Genomic DNA, 15000 nt, shown 5'->3' on the forward strand with positions numbered 1-15000 from the left:
GATATAAACCATAGATATAAACAGACGTTAGACATGCACACACATACACACACACACACACACACACACACACACACAGATATAAACACACACTGGCAATATAATCACACACATAAATGCATGCACACACACATTGGCACACACATAGAGAGAGAAACACACAGAGACAGACACACACACACAAATACTCTCACAAACACACTAATACACAGAATAATGACTATTACACACGGTATAGTGTGTGTGCGTGTGTGTGTTCTGACCTGTGCTGTAGTTTCTTGCGGTTCACACACATGGCTTTCTGAAAGCCCTGAGCCACACACAGCTTATGTCGACTGCACTTCACCTTCTGACACGGATCCTTGGTGGTGTCCAGACCTGTAAACAGCAGAAACACACACACAGCATGTTGATATCCACACAATATTCAGATTTTAATGAACACACAGCTTTACTTGTGGACGTGCTGGATAAAATCAGAGTGAAGAGCAGAGTTCTGATGGTTGGATTATTCACAGAATGTAGATGATGCCACTGAACTGCAAGAGAAATACATAGCTTGATGATTATTTCTGCTAAAATGATCCATTATTGCTTTGTTTATCTGTAGAAATAAATGTAAATGTTAGACTGATCTCTGAAGGTAATGACTGAAGTGATGATGCTTCAAAAATCTGCTTTAAATCACAGGAATAAACTACATTTTAAAATATATTCTAATGGAATACTTTGATTTTAAACAGTAAAACTATTTCAGATTTTTACTGTTTTTGCTGTGTTTAGAATCAAATAAATGCAGGCTTGTTGAGTACACTTTTTATTGTTCTTAAAATATAGACCAGTATTGTATTAAAGAACCATATAAAAATGACATCATGTGTCTATTTACAAATAATTATAACCATGATATTCCTTCAGTTATATTAATTGTATTATATTATATTATATTATATTATATTATATTATATTATATTATATTATATCATATTATATTATATTATATTATATCATATTATATTATATTATATATTTTATTATATTATTCTATAATTTATTATATTTTTATATTATATTATTTTATATTATATTATATTAATTATATTATATTATATTATATTATATTATATTATATTATATCATATTATATTATATTATATTATATTATATTATATTACATTATAGATTTTATTATATTATTCTATAATTTATTATATTTTTATATTATATTATTTTATATTATATTATATTAATTATATTATATTATATATTTTATTATATTATTCTATAATTTATTATATTTTTATATTATATTATTTTATATTATATTATATTATATTAATTATATTATATTATATATTTTATTATATTATTCTATAATTTATTATATTTTTATATTATATTATTTTATATTATATTATAATATATTATATTATATTATATTATATTGTATTATATTATATTATATTATATTATATTATATTATATTATATATTTTATTATATTATTCTATAATTTATTATATTTTTATATTATATTATTTTATTTTATATTATATTATATTATATTATATTATTTTATATTATATTATATTATATTATATTATATTATATTATACTAATTATATTGTACTAATTATATTATGTTATATTATATTATATTATATTATATTATATTATATTATATTATATTATATTATATTATATTATATTATATTATTAAACAGAAATTGGTGGAAAATAAACAGGGGGCTAATAATTCTGACTTCAACTATATTTTATAAATCTATTTATTTATTTATTTATGAAAATATGAAATCAAAATCAAGATTTAAATGTAAAATAATAAATTATTCCTTGTATTTGGTTCAATTTATTCAATGAATATAAATATTAATGTTAAATATATTTAATAATACAGATTTAAAATTCAACATTATATAAACCATTTTTTAATATAAATTATATTAGATATAAACTTTTTTTCTCAGGGAGGAAAAAAAGGCTAGTTTGCACTTGAAACTAATTTTTCCAAAAGAATACTGTGAGATTAATAAAAAGATCTGATGCCCTAAATAACTCACAAACCCAGAATTTAAAAATAAAACAATTCGTATCTTAACAGAGCACCAGTAAAAAGAATGAAAGATGACGCTTAATGTTTAATGTAGACTCTCTAATATCTAAAGCTGCTGAAAATCCTCTGCTGACTCTATAAAACAGTTCAAGTGTGTTTCATTTCTCTGTATACATATATATCTCATCAAGCACTTTTATGGCAAACAGAAGCGCTGCACTGCTTTTGATCTGTGTCTGCGAGGATTATGAATAATTCACAACTCAACAAGAGCAGAAACACGCAAGAAGAGCAAGCAGAGCTGAAGCTGGAAGAGGTTTTGACTGCAGAAAACACACCATCTGCTGTATGTCTGCTAAACTGATCGACAACAACACACACATCATCTACTGCCTAGAAAACACACACACACCAGCGACAAGACACCGCAGGAGAAAATATACAACATGTAATCAGATTATTGACTGATAAACAAACAGTGAATCTGATAGGATGATGATGATGATGATGTCACTCTGACAACTAGACAAACAACGATACTTTGTTTCAAAAGTGTTCTAAATATGACATGTCATTCCAGAGAAGGCTGGATTCTGATTGGCTGATGAGCATTCTAATATGTAAATAAACACACAGCTAATGTAGTTCAGGCAGTTTTGAGCGCATCACAGCTCCATATCACTCCGCTGAATGATCAGAGTCATTTCACAGCTACAATCGTCAAAAGTCACCTCAAAACCCAACAGAAGGCTATGGAGGAGATGTGGAAGAAACTAGTGCTACACACAGGAGACGTTTGAGGAGGACAATACACTCTCAACATACAACAGCCTTATAACTCAATGTTTAAATTTCAATCAATATTTCAGCATGCAATATATTTAGGCCAGATTAATAAATGAGATTGAGCTTATTAACTAATGAATTCTTGATCATTTGGTGATGTTATGACAAATCTGAATATTCTTAAAAAGCACTACATGGGTTTAAATAATGAATAATTATTTGCAATATTTAAATCACCTATGCCTATTTAATATCGTGCATGTGCATTATCACAATATACTGAATTATTAAACATCAGCATGTCTAGTGTAAATCTTATGTATTTTAGGCAGTAAGTGATGCAGTGTTTTGGATGCTGCAGGTGTTTCCATGGTAACGTGAGCAATATGATTTACAGCTCACTTACAAGCTTCAGAAATACTCGGGAAAACATTCGACAAAAGCCTGTAAAATGTTATGATTTAGTGCTGCACATTCACTCTGAATTATTATTATTAATAATAACAGGGGCAGCACAGTGGCTCAGTGGTTAGTACTGTGACGATGGTTGCTGGTTCGAGTCCCGGCTGCGTCAGTTGGTGTTTTTATGTGGAGTTAGGGTTAGGGCATGTTCCCCTGTGTTGGCGTGGGGTTTCCTCTGAGTGCTCCGGTTTCCCCAACAGTCCAAACTAGGGTTGGGTTCCGAAACCTGGTGCCATTATGGCACTGATACCTTTGTAAGCGATATGCACTGAACTGAATCGGCATATGTATTTCAGTGCGTAATTCCGGTGCCACTGGCACTTCGAAAAGAATGTAAGAAGCATCAAGGGGTGCATCAAAGGCACAGACAAGTACGCGTTGTCACACCATCTCTAAATATTTAACTCTTAACAGCGTCAGCGATGTCAGGCGTTTGTTCTTGTTTCTTATAGAAAGCAAAGCGTGCAATACGGCGCATGTGGTGAGCAGCTCCCTTCAACACGCATGATTACATTCATCTAATTTGCTTGAACTATGGCTATATTTAACAAGCAAGGATTCTGACAAGCCAACATGCAGCAGATGCTTTACAACAGTTGCGTGTAACACATCAAGCTTGTGTGAGGGCTCATGGAATCAACTTAAAGGTGAGGAAGGGACTGTCTCTGACAGCTTGTGGCATCATCTGGCACTTTGAGGGAGTATGTTTACATGGACACCAATACTCTGATTTTAATATGATCAAGACAGTGCTCTGATCAAGACTCTACCACATAAATGGTGATTTTAGATTATCTTAAAGGACCACTGCGGAGGAAACATTTATAGGCTGGTGATGCAATAACGTTGATGGATCCACAGGTTTTTCCACAGGTTAGTAGTAAGCTAATGGAATGTTAATAGCATAATGCAAATCTTGCATTCATGCTTACAAACAAATGATCAAAAGAAATATATTAAAGCAATTCAGATAAATAAAACATGAATTGATGTTTACTTTAAACTTTATTAAAATAAAGTTAATAAAATTAATCATTATAATTGAACAATATAAATAAATATTTTAAAATTTTAAATATTTATTTATATTGTTCAATTATAATGATTAAAATGTTTTGTTTTTTTTGTCAAATAATTTTGTGGCTTTAAAGTATTGGTTCAAGCTTCGTTTTGGCACCGGTACCGTTTTAAAAGTATCGATTTAGCACCGGTATCAAAATAACCCAAAACAATACCCAACCCAAGTCCAAACACATGCGCTATAGGGGTATTGATGAACTAAATTGGCCGTAGTGTATGAGTGTGTGTGTGAATGAGTTTGTATGGGTGTTTCCCAGTACTGGGTTGCGGTTGGAAGGGCATCCGCTGTGTAAAACATGTGCTGGAATAGTTGGCGGTTCATTCTACTGTGGTGACCCCGGATGAATAAAGCATTAAATCGGAGGAAAATAAATAAACGATAATAATAATCGGGGGAAAGCAGTGGCGCAGTAGGTAGTGCTGTCGCCTCACAGCAAGAAGGTCGCTGGTTCGAGCCTCGGCTCAGTTGGCATTTCTGTGTGGAGTTTGCATGTTCTCCCTGCCTTCGCGTGGGTTTCCTCTGGGTGCTCCGGTTTCCCCCACAGTCCAAACACATGCGGTGCAGGTGAATTGGGTAGGCTAAATTGTCCGTAGTGTATGAGTGTGTGTGTGAATGTGTGTTTGGATGTTTCCCAGAGATGGGTTGCGGCTGGAAGGGCATCCGCTGCGTAAAAACTAGCTGGATAAGTTGGCGGTTCATTCCACTGTGGCAACCCCGGATTAATAAAGGGACTAAGCCGACAAGAAAATGAATGAATAAATGATAATAATAATAATAATAATAATAATAAGTCATAACAAATTATAAATTACAAAAGTGCTTATTATACACAGAAATCTTCGCGAAAGCACTACAGTGATGTAAAAACACCCAGATATGTATTAATATAAACAGGTATAAATATTATTGACGTAAGCTTTATTTTCAAAAAGCAATGTGAGATTATGAGATGATGAGATGATGATGATGATAAAGCATGTTCAGTTACTCACTTTCATCTGAACTCTGCGGCGCTTCCAGTGTACGGATATAATCATCCTGAGGAGAAACAACACACACAGAAATCACCACATATCACACACACAAGACACAACATATAACAAATTATGGACTAGGAAAAAGTCAACCTTTACTGCACACACAATCTCAAAATAACATTACTCACACACACACACACACACACACACACACACACACACACAAACACACACACACACACACACACACACACACACACACACACAAACAAACATACAAACACATTTTCTTTCCTTCTCTCAGACACATACCAACACACACACACTCTCTCTCTCTCTGACACAAAACCACACACATACTCTCTCTCACACACACAAACAGATACAAACCTCCACTTCCTTCATCAGTGTGAGGCCGGTAGAGAAGCAGACATGAAGAAAAAGAGAGAGAGAAAAGAGGGACACACTTATAAACTGCTGAAAGAGGGCAGCGTCGCGCTTCACTTCTGCTTTAATTGTCATCTCTTGATATGATGTGTGTGAATATGAACTGAGGGATTTCCTGCAACACACACACACACACACACCTCTGCAGGTCAACACTTTAACATAAACCTTCACTCGGAGCAATGATGCACGTTCAGAAAACATTCATTCATTCATTTTCCTTCAGCTTAGTCTCTTATTTATCAGGGGGTGCCACATCGGAATGAACCGCCAACTATTCCAGCATATGTTTTTCACAGCGGAAGCCTTTCCAGCTGCAACCCAGTACTGGGAAATACCCATACACACTTATTCACACACACACACACACACACACACACACACACACACACACACACACACACACACACACATTACGGCCAATTTAGTTCATCAGTTCCCCTATAGCGCATGTGTTTGGACTATGGGGGAAACCGGAGCACCCGGAGGAAACCCACACCAACACGGAACACAGGGAGAACATGCAAACTCCACACAGAAATACAAATTGACCCAGCCGGGACTTGAACCAGTAATCTTCTTGCTTTGAGGCCACAGTGCTAACCACTGAGCCACCGTGTCACCCTTTTCAGAAAAGATGAGCCTTGAAATGCAAATTTCAAAATTAAATTAAATTTAATTTAATTTAAAAAATTAAGAAAAAAATTAAGGAATCCATAATTTAAAAAATGAAGAAATTTATAAATAAAATAATATTAAATAATCAATTAAAATAACTAAAATAAAAATAAACAAATGAATAAATAAATTAAATTTCAAAAATTTTAAAAGTAACTGAAGTAAAATAAAATAAAATAAATAATATAAATAAATGAATGCATGAATGAATTGATGTACCTATAAATAAAATAATAAAAATAAATACATTTATGAAAAAACAGAAAACAAAAGGTAAAAAATAATGAATTAATCTAATAAATCCAAATTAATCACTAAATAAAAATAAAATATTTACTATTTACTTCTCTTCCCACTACTGACTGACTAACTCCAAACTCAAACAAAACAATAACATTTGTAGTATTTATTAAAATTATTACAATTAGTCAAATAGAATTAAATAAAGAAACATAATAAACCATACACATATTGCATTTTTGAAGACTTCACACAGTTTTTCCCCAATCGGTGACAAAAAGCACCAATAACAATTCAGCAAATACTGACTCAAATAAGTCTTTCATCAACAATAATTCACACTAAAACATTAAAGATATCTTAATTTGGTTCAACACAACTAGTCAACACATTATCCTGCACACTCCATTTGCAACCTAAATGCAATGCACTTTTCTGCAGTAAAGATGTGTGTTTTCCTCATGCACAAAAGCTGGAGATGTGTGTTTGAGGATGCTGATCACAGAACAGTAAATGCCATCAGCTGTTTCTCATTATAATGTTGTTATATATATATTGAATCCTACTGGGAAACTCTGCAGGAATTTCCACCCAATAAAACCTGCATGCCTCACGCTGCATCTGCATACTAATCTGACATTCACACATCTGTGCGTGCTTCTGGCAACACAATCAATACAACAGTCTGTAGCATTGAGGAGATGAAATGTCCAATGCAGACAAAACCCAGAAGAATCAGCAGACCAAGCAAACCATGATTGACACTGAAATGTGATCAGTTTGGGGGTTTGAGTACTGTTGAATATGGAGTAAAGGAGATCCAGGAGGATGTTATTGCAGATTATAGAGTTTTATCTGCTGTCCAATGTGAAGCGATGCACTCTTTTAAAATAATGAAGGGTTTATTCTGTGAAAACAACCAGCCTGGATGTCATTTATCCTGCTTATTACACGGCTAAAGATAATAATAATAAAAACATGAATCACAAAACAGGAAAAACTGCAGATTTGTGGATATTTTTACAGTGCAGAGTGTGTGTGTGTGTGTGTGTGTGTGTGTGAACAGCTCCATTAGCGGCTGTGATGTTCTCGCTGCTGATTCAGAGATTGATTGTGTCAGTGATTGAGGAAAGCGGAGCGATGACCCAGCAGATTCTGTCCACTAAATGCAGCGATGCACAAATGTTTTTGGCAGAAAAGACATTTGCTGTCAGTTTCAGACCCTCAGAAGAGCCTCGGCTGTCAGTCTGTCGAGTCAAGAGTTCTGCAGAGTCTCAGCTTCATTTGCAGAAAAGCTGATTTCTGTTGGAACTTTAGCGCAGATTACATTTACTCCAAAAGCCTAGACTGTAGAAATATCCATAAATCAGCAGTTTACTGTATTTTGTGATTCCTGTTTTTATTTTGCCCCATTTATTAATGCTTTTGATAGTCCATGCTTTTATGAGCTCTAGGCTGGATTACTGTAATGCTCTGTTTGCTGGCTGCCCAGCATCCTCTATTAACAAACTTCAGCTAGTGCAAAATGCAGCAGCCAGAGTTCTGACCACATCTAGAAAATATGGGCCACACTTTACAATAAGGTTCATTAGTTAATGTTACTTAATGCATTTACTAACATGAACAAACAATAAACAATACATTTACTACTGTATTTGTTCATGTTAGTTAACGTTAATTAATAAAAATACAGTTGTTCAATATGAGTTCATGTTAACTCACGGTGCATTAACTAATGTTAACAAGCATAAGTGTATATATTAATAATGCATTAGTAAATGTTTAATTATGATTAATAAATGCAGTACATGTGTTGTTCATGATTAGTTCATGCTAGTAAATGCATTAACGAATGAATCCTATTGTAAAGTGTAATCAAAATATGATCATATCACCCCAATCTTGTCCTCCTTACACTGGCTGCCTGCTAAGTTTCGTATTGAATTTAAAATATTACTTCTCACCTGTAAAGCTCTAAATAATCGAGCTCCTGTTTATCTAACCAACCTTCTGTCTCGTTACAATCCAACTCGCTCTTTAAGATCTCAAAACTCAGGGCTTCTGGTAGCACCTAGAATAGCAAAGTCCACTAAAGGAGGTCGAGCCTTCTCATTTATGGCTCCTAAACTCTGGAATAGCCTTCCTGATAATGTCAGAGCCTCAGACACAATCTTGCAGTTCAAAACTAGATTAAAGACCTATCTGTTTAGTAAAGCATATCAGTGCATCACTTATACATGAATGTGCTCCACACAGGTTTCTGCATCTCATTTATATACACTATGAACAGCAGCTACGCTAATTATTCTCTTCATTCTCTATTTCCTCCTGGTGATACTCATCCAGAGGCCCTCAGACTATGCAGAGTCACTGATTCAATCCAAGACCAGCGACAAGATGATCTCAAGGTTTCCATAATCCTGGACCAGGCCGTATCCTGAGCAGCTGCTGTGATGATCAAGTGGAGAGCTTGAGACTGACTCCTGTGATGCTCCAGGGACAGATGAGTCTTCGCTGAGGTCCAGCTTCCTGCCTCCGGTGACTTGACTGCAGCTCTGCACAAGACGTTTGGCCAGTGGAGAAATGGTGGTGCCCAACTGAGCCTGGTTTCTCTCCAGGTTTTTTAATTCTTCACTTTTGCCAATTGGTTTTCCCTCTACGCTGTCGCCACTGGCTTGCACGGTTCAGGATCTGTAGAGCTGCGCATTGACGGATTTGCTCTTCAGTGTTTGGACTCTCAGTAGTGATTATTAAACCACACTGAACTGAGCTAAACTGAACTGACACTGAAAACTGGACTACACTGTTTACATTTACTGTGATCTTTTATGTGAAGCTGCTTTGATACAATCTACATTGTAAAAGTACTAGAGAAATAAAGATGAATTAAATTAAATTTTGAATTGCATTATGGCATCTTAATCTTACTTCACAACAACTTTTAACCATGAAAATGTTACTTTTATTGACTGGTTTGGTGTTGGTGTTGTATACTACACCACAGAAACCATGTATATGTATAACCAGATATTATTTCTTATCCATTATATTATTATTTTAAATGACGTAAATGCCATTAAAGGTCACGTTGTTAAACTGTAGAGTTGCATTTTCAACATCAAAACTGGACAGAGCAGAGGGCAACTACCCATAATGCAGTTCACAATCACAAATAAACCTGAACAAACCAAATACAGAAGCTGTTCATCAACAGATATGTTTTACAGCAGGGGTTTTCAAAGTGTGAGGCGCGCCTCCCCTGGGGGGCGCCAGAGCATGTCAGGGGAGGCGCGGGAAAAAATATGATATAATAAAATATAATTAAGTTTAATTATTATATGTATTTTTATTATATTTAAACATTTTAATTAAACAAAGCTAAAAAAAATAATACGTCAAAAATAAGAAAACCTTTTTTACCCAGAAGGCCATAGCTGTGAATTCGCTTCTGTTTGGCAAGCCCGCCAATACAGGTATATGCCTGCTAACACAATGGGTCGGTTTCTGAGACCCCCCGATTCAAAGCCTTCAAGTTCAGGGCTTAAACCCAAAAGACGACGATATGATGATCAGTATTTGAGTTTAGGATTCACGTGGACAGGACCAGCTGATGAACCACGACATTCATGTGTGGTTTGTCAAGATATTTTGGCTAATGACAGCATGAGACCCGCTAAACTTCCACTGTTTTGACTGGGATGGACAGTTCTTGGATCTGTTCTATTCATATTGAACCATCATCCTAGTTTTAAAAACGTTATATTAAAATACTTGTTATTACTCTGTAAATAATTGCACTTTCATGTAAATGATGATAAAAGTGAGTTAACAGTCTGACATGGCTACTGCGAAAAACAACAACGCTCGAGTCACCAGATGGTTCCTGTCGCTCCAGGATTATAACTTCACGGTAAAACATTGAGCCGGGGCCTCCCACGGAAACGCTGACGGTCTCTCAAGGCTCTGGTCAGGATGGGCAGGTCTGTCAAAACATTCTACCCCCCCTCTCAATACTTTACCTTTCCTCCGCAGGAAACCCAGGACCAGGACGACGCTAAGGGGGGGGGAATGTAGCGAGCACACAAATGCCACGTCGCCCTGGTCGCAGATCCACCCCAGCTGGATCTTCATTAACACCGGATCGCTCACAGCTGGACCTCGTCAGAGGGAGAGGCATATAAGCCAAGCCCACGCCAGAGGAAGAAGAGCTTCATTCAACTAATGACTCCCTGCGCTAATGCTTGTCTCTCTGTATATATATATTTATATGTGTGTGTGTGTGTGTGTGTGTGTGTGTGCGTGTTTGGGAGGAGGGGGGCGCCAATGGATAAGTTGTGTCAAAAGGCAAAAGGGAGGCCCACTGTCTTAGACTTTGAAAACCGCTGTTTTACAGTGTACAGCGATCCGTCTCACATGGCAGCATCACAAACAAGAGATATACAAATCTGACTAACACTTCCGTTTAGCTCACAATTAACAAACCATAACTAACACTACTAGCGTAATAAACTAATAATTAACTGTTTAATGATAGTTAGTAAGGCTGAGTTTAGGTTTTGGGTAGGATTAGAGGTGCAGAATGAAGTTATACTTTATAACCACTAATCAGCAGTTCATATCTTAATAAGAGAAAGCTATTCATTTATTCTCCTTCAGCTTACTCCATTTATTAATCAGCGGTCGCCACAGTGGAATGAATCGCCAACTTATTTAGCATTTGTTTTACACAGCGGATGCCCTTCCAGCTGCAACCCAGTACTGGAAAACACCCATACACACTCATTCACACACACTCATACACTATGGCCAGTTTAGTTGATCAGTTCCCCTATAGCGCATGTGTTTGGACTGTGGGAGCACCCGAAGGAAACCCACGCCAACACGGGAAGAACATGCAAACTCCACACAGAAACACCAACTGACCCAGCCGGGACTCAAACCAGTGACATTCTTGCTAAGAGGCGATCATGCTACCCACTGCGCCACTGTGACGCCCATATATATATATATATATATATACACACGATTTACTGTACAGAAGTGTGGCATGAGGCTGACAGACACTGCGATTACAGTGTTACAGGAGTGTGAATAAACATGTCACACACTCACACACACACACACACACATCACATACATCTCTAGACTGGCATATGGCGTTTGTGTGTGTGTGAGTTGAGGATAAATCTTGTTGAGGTTATACTCAGGCTTTCAGAAAGAAAAGCGAGATTCATTTGATGCTCATTTCTGACTCTACAGGTGCAGATTTAACTCATACCCATGAGATTCAGCAGAGGAACAAAGACACCAGTGTGTGTGTGTGTGTGTGTGTGTGTGTGTCTGTGTGTGTGTGTGTGTGGGTGTGTGTGTGTGTGTGTGTGTGCTCAGAATGAGAAATGAGCTGATTTTAGCAACGTGTAGAGCAACACACACCATACACACACACACACACACACAAACACACAAATACACTTGTACAAAACACCTGTTAGTGACAAAAGCAAGCCCGTAACCAGCTATAAAATTGATCTAATGAGAGTACACACACGAACAAACACATACTATACACACCCACACACAGACACTCTTACACACAGACACACACACCTGTCACCTGAGTAAGTCCTGCACTAACTGACAGTCTCCAAGCTGTCTTTCTCTCACAGAAATAAACTCAAGCACACACTCTCTATTATCAGTGTGTGTGTGTGTTTTGGTTGAGTCATATGAACACAAACTTGTATAGTGCCATGGGTATGATGCAGATATTACGGAGAAGCTGAATTATGAGGACATGAATGTCCCCAAAATTGTCCCCATTTATCAATATGAATATAAATCATTCACAATGAGTTTTTTTTTCTCTCAAAGAGAAAAATCTGCAGTTTACTGAGAGGGCTGGGTTTAGATATACACTCACTGGCCACTTTATTAGGCACACCTTACTAGTACCAGGTTGGACCCCTATTGCCTTCAGAACTGTGGAGGCCATTTGAGTACAGTGAACTCATCGTCATGTTCAAGACACCAGTCTGAGATGATTGAGCTTTATGACATGCTGCGTTATCCTGCTGGAAGTAGCCATCAGAAGATGGAGACACTGTGCTCATAAAGGGATGGACATGGTCAGCAGCAATACTCAGGTAGGCTGTGGCGTTGATGCTCAATTGGTACTAATGGACCCAAAGAAAATCTCCCCCACACCATTACACCACCACCACCAGCCTGAACCGCTGATACAAGGCAGGATGATCCATGCTTTCATGTTGTTGAGGCCAAATTGTGAGCCGAGCATCCGAATGTGTCAGCAGAAATGGAGACTCATCAGAGCAGCAACGTTTCTCCAATCTTCTATTGTCCAGTTTTGGTGAGTCTGTGTGAATTGTAGCCTCAGTTTCCTGTTCTTAGCTGACAGGAGCGGCACCCGGTGTGCTCTTCTGCTGCTGTAGCCCATCCGCCTCAAGGTTGGACGTGTTGTGTGTTCAGAGATGCTCTTCTGCAGAGCTCGGTTGTAACGAGTGCTTATTTGAGTTACTGTTGCCTTTCTATCAGCTGGAACCAGTCTGGCCATTCTCCTCTGACCATCAACAAGGCATTTGCGCCCACAGAACTGCCGCTCACTGGATATTTCCTCTTTGTCGGAGCATTCTCTGTAAACCCTAGAGATGGTTGTGCGTGAAAATCCCAGTAGATCAGCAGGTTCTGAAATACTCTGATTGGCTGATTAGAAATTTGCATTAACAAGTAGTTGGACAGGTGTACCCAATAAAGTGGCCGGTGAGGCTGTTTATACAGTAGAAAAACTGTGAAAATGTTTTCAGGAATGCTTGTGTGTGTTTCTTGTATAAAATATTTTTAAGAATATTAAATGCAGACAATAAACAGTCTGCACAATAGAAAAAGGATAGCTTTGCAAGTGTGTGTGGTGTATACCTAGTGTGTAGCAAATGTCCCCACAAGTATAGGAACACCTGTAAATTTCTTATCAGGAAAACAGCTCATAAATCAGAAGGGTTTTAAAATGTAAATGCAGTATTTAATGTGTGTGTGTGTGTGTGTGTGTGTGTGTGTGTGTGTGGCGGCGGTACTCACGTCTCTGAAGCGGTTCCAGCGCGTGACGGTGCGGCTGTATCGGTGCACGGAAGACGAGGAGAGCCACTGCTGCCGGTCTTCCAGGAGACTCCCGGTGTTTACCGACAACACCGACATCACCGACAGCAGCAGATGAAGAAGAGCACCGGAGAACACACTCTTCACCATCATCATCATCATCATGAGAAGAGGAGAAATATAAACACGCGCGAAGAGGAGGAAGATCCGTTCAGGTGAAGAGCGACGGAGAAACTGGAGGAGAGAGAGAGAGAGAGAGAGAGAGAGAGAGAGAGAGATGCGCGTCACCGGGTTCACACTCATCAATGAATCCTGACCTTCGATTAGCAAATACTGTCCGATACTTGATTTAACATTAATGGAAAAGCAACTATTAAGGCTTTTTAAACCTTTATGGTAACCTTACGGTATTCGTTGACATACGATAGAATATCATAGCAACGATATATATATATATATATATATATATATATATATATATATATATATATATATATATATATATATATATATATATATATAGATATATATATCTATATATATATATATATATATATATATATATATATATATATATATATATATATATATATTCAGCATTATTATATGCAGTTTTTAATAAGCAGCTCAAAAAGTTGGCCCGCACTCAATAATATATGTAAATTAGATTTTTGTAAAGAGAAAGCTGTGTGAAAAAAGAAAATATCTCATTATTTCCACAAAATATTTTGTTATTTTGAGATGTAAAGTCGTTATTTTTGTTATTAGGAGATATTAGCCATGTCATATGACTTCATGTCTCAAAATAACTAGATAATCTTGTCCTAAAATTTACTTAATTGGCCTACTACATCAAAATAATGAGATATAATGTCGTAATAATTACTTAACATCTAATACCGACTTAATTATGCCAAAATGACTGGATGTTATTTCGTAATAACAACATCTAGAATTATTGAGATATTATTATGACATGTATATCACTGCTTTCTGTCTTTTTTCATTCCTACCAAGATTTCTTGTTTTGTGGTTCAGGGTTTGCATAGTTTTGCCTTCAGTGTCTATAAAATGGCTAATTTTGTTGTGAGCATCACATTAAATCAGCAAATGGTTTTTGCCAAAAGCACAGAGATTACCAAAGAA

At 36.5% G+C, this 15000-nt stretch overlaps 2 protein-coding genes across 2 annotated transcripts in view; both read right to left on the minus strand.

Annotated features, from left to right (window-relative positions):
• LOC141376894 (testican-2-like) overlaps positions 1-14202 on the minus strand; it is a 21993-nt gene extending 7791 nt beyond the window's left edge. Inside the window, exons 1-3 of the mRNA XM_073918965.1 lie at positions 13837-14202; positions 5395-5440; positions 264-378 (exon numbers count right to left, since the gene is read on the minus strand). Coding sequence (XP_073775066.1) covers positions 264-378; positions 5395-5440; positions 13837-14157 — 482 coding nt within the window. The 5' untranslated portion in view covers positions 14158-14202. The remainder of the gene's footprint in view (positions 1-263; positions 379-5394; positions 5441-13836) is intronic.
• The window catches only part of ascc1 (activating signal cointegrator 1 complex subunit 1), a 192131-nt gene that overhangs the window by 160924 nt on the left and 16207 nt on the right, over positions 1-15000 (minus strand). The gene's annotated exons all lie outside the window — the stretch shown is intronic.

This window comes from Danio rerio, chromosome 12, assembly GCF_049306965.1.
Source record: "Danio rerio strain Tuebingen ecotype United States chromosome 12, GRCz12tu, whole genome shotgun sequence".
NCBI classification, from domain to species: domain Eukaryota; kingdom Metazoa; phylum Chordata; class Actinopteri; order Cypriniformes; family Danionidae; genus Danio; species Danio rerio.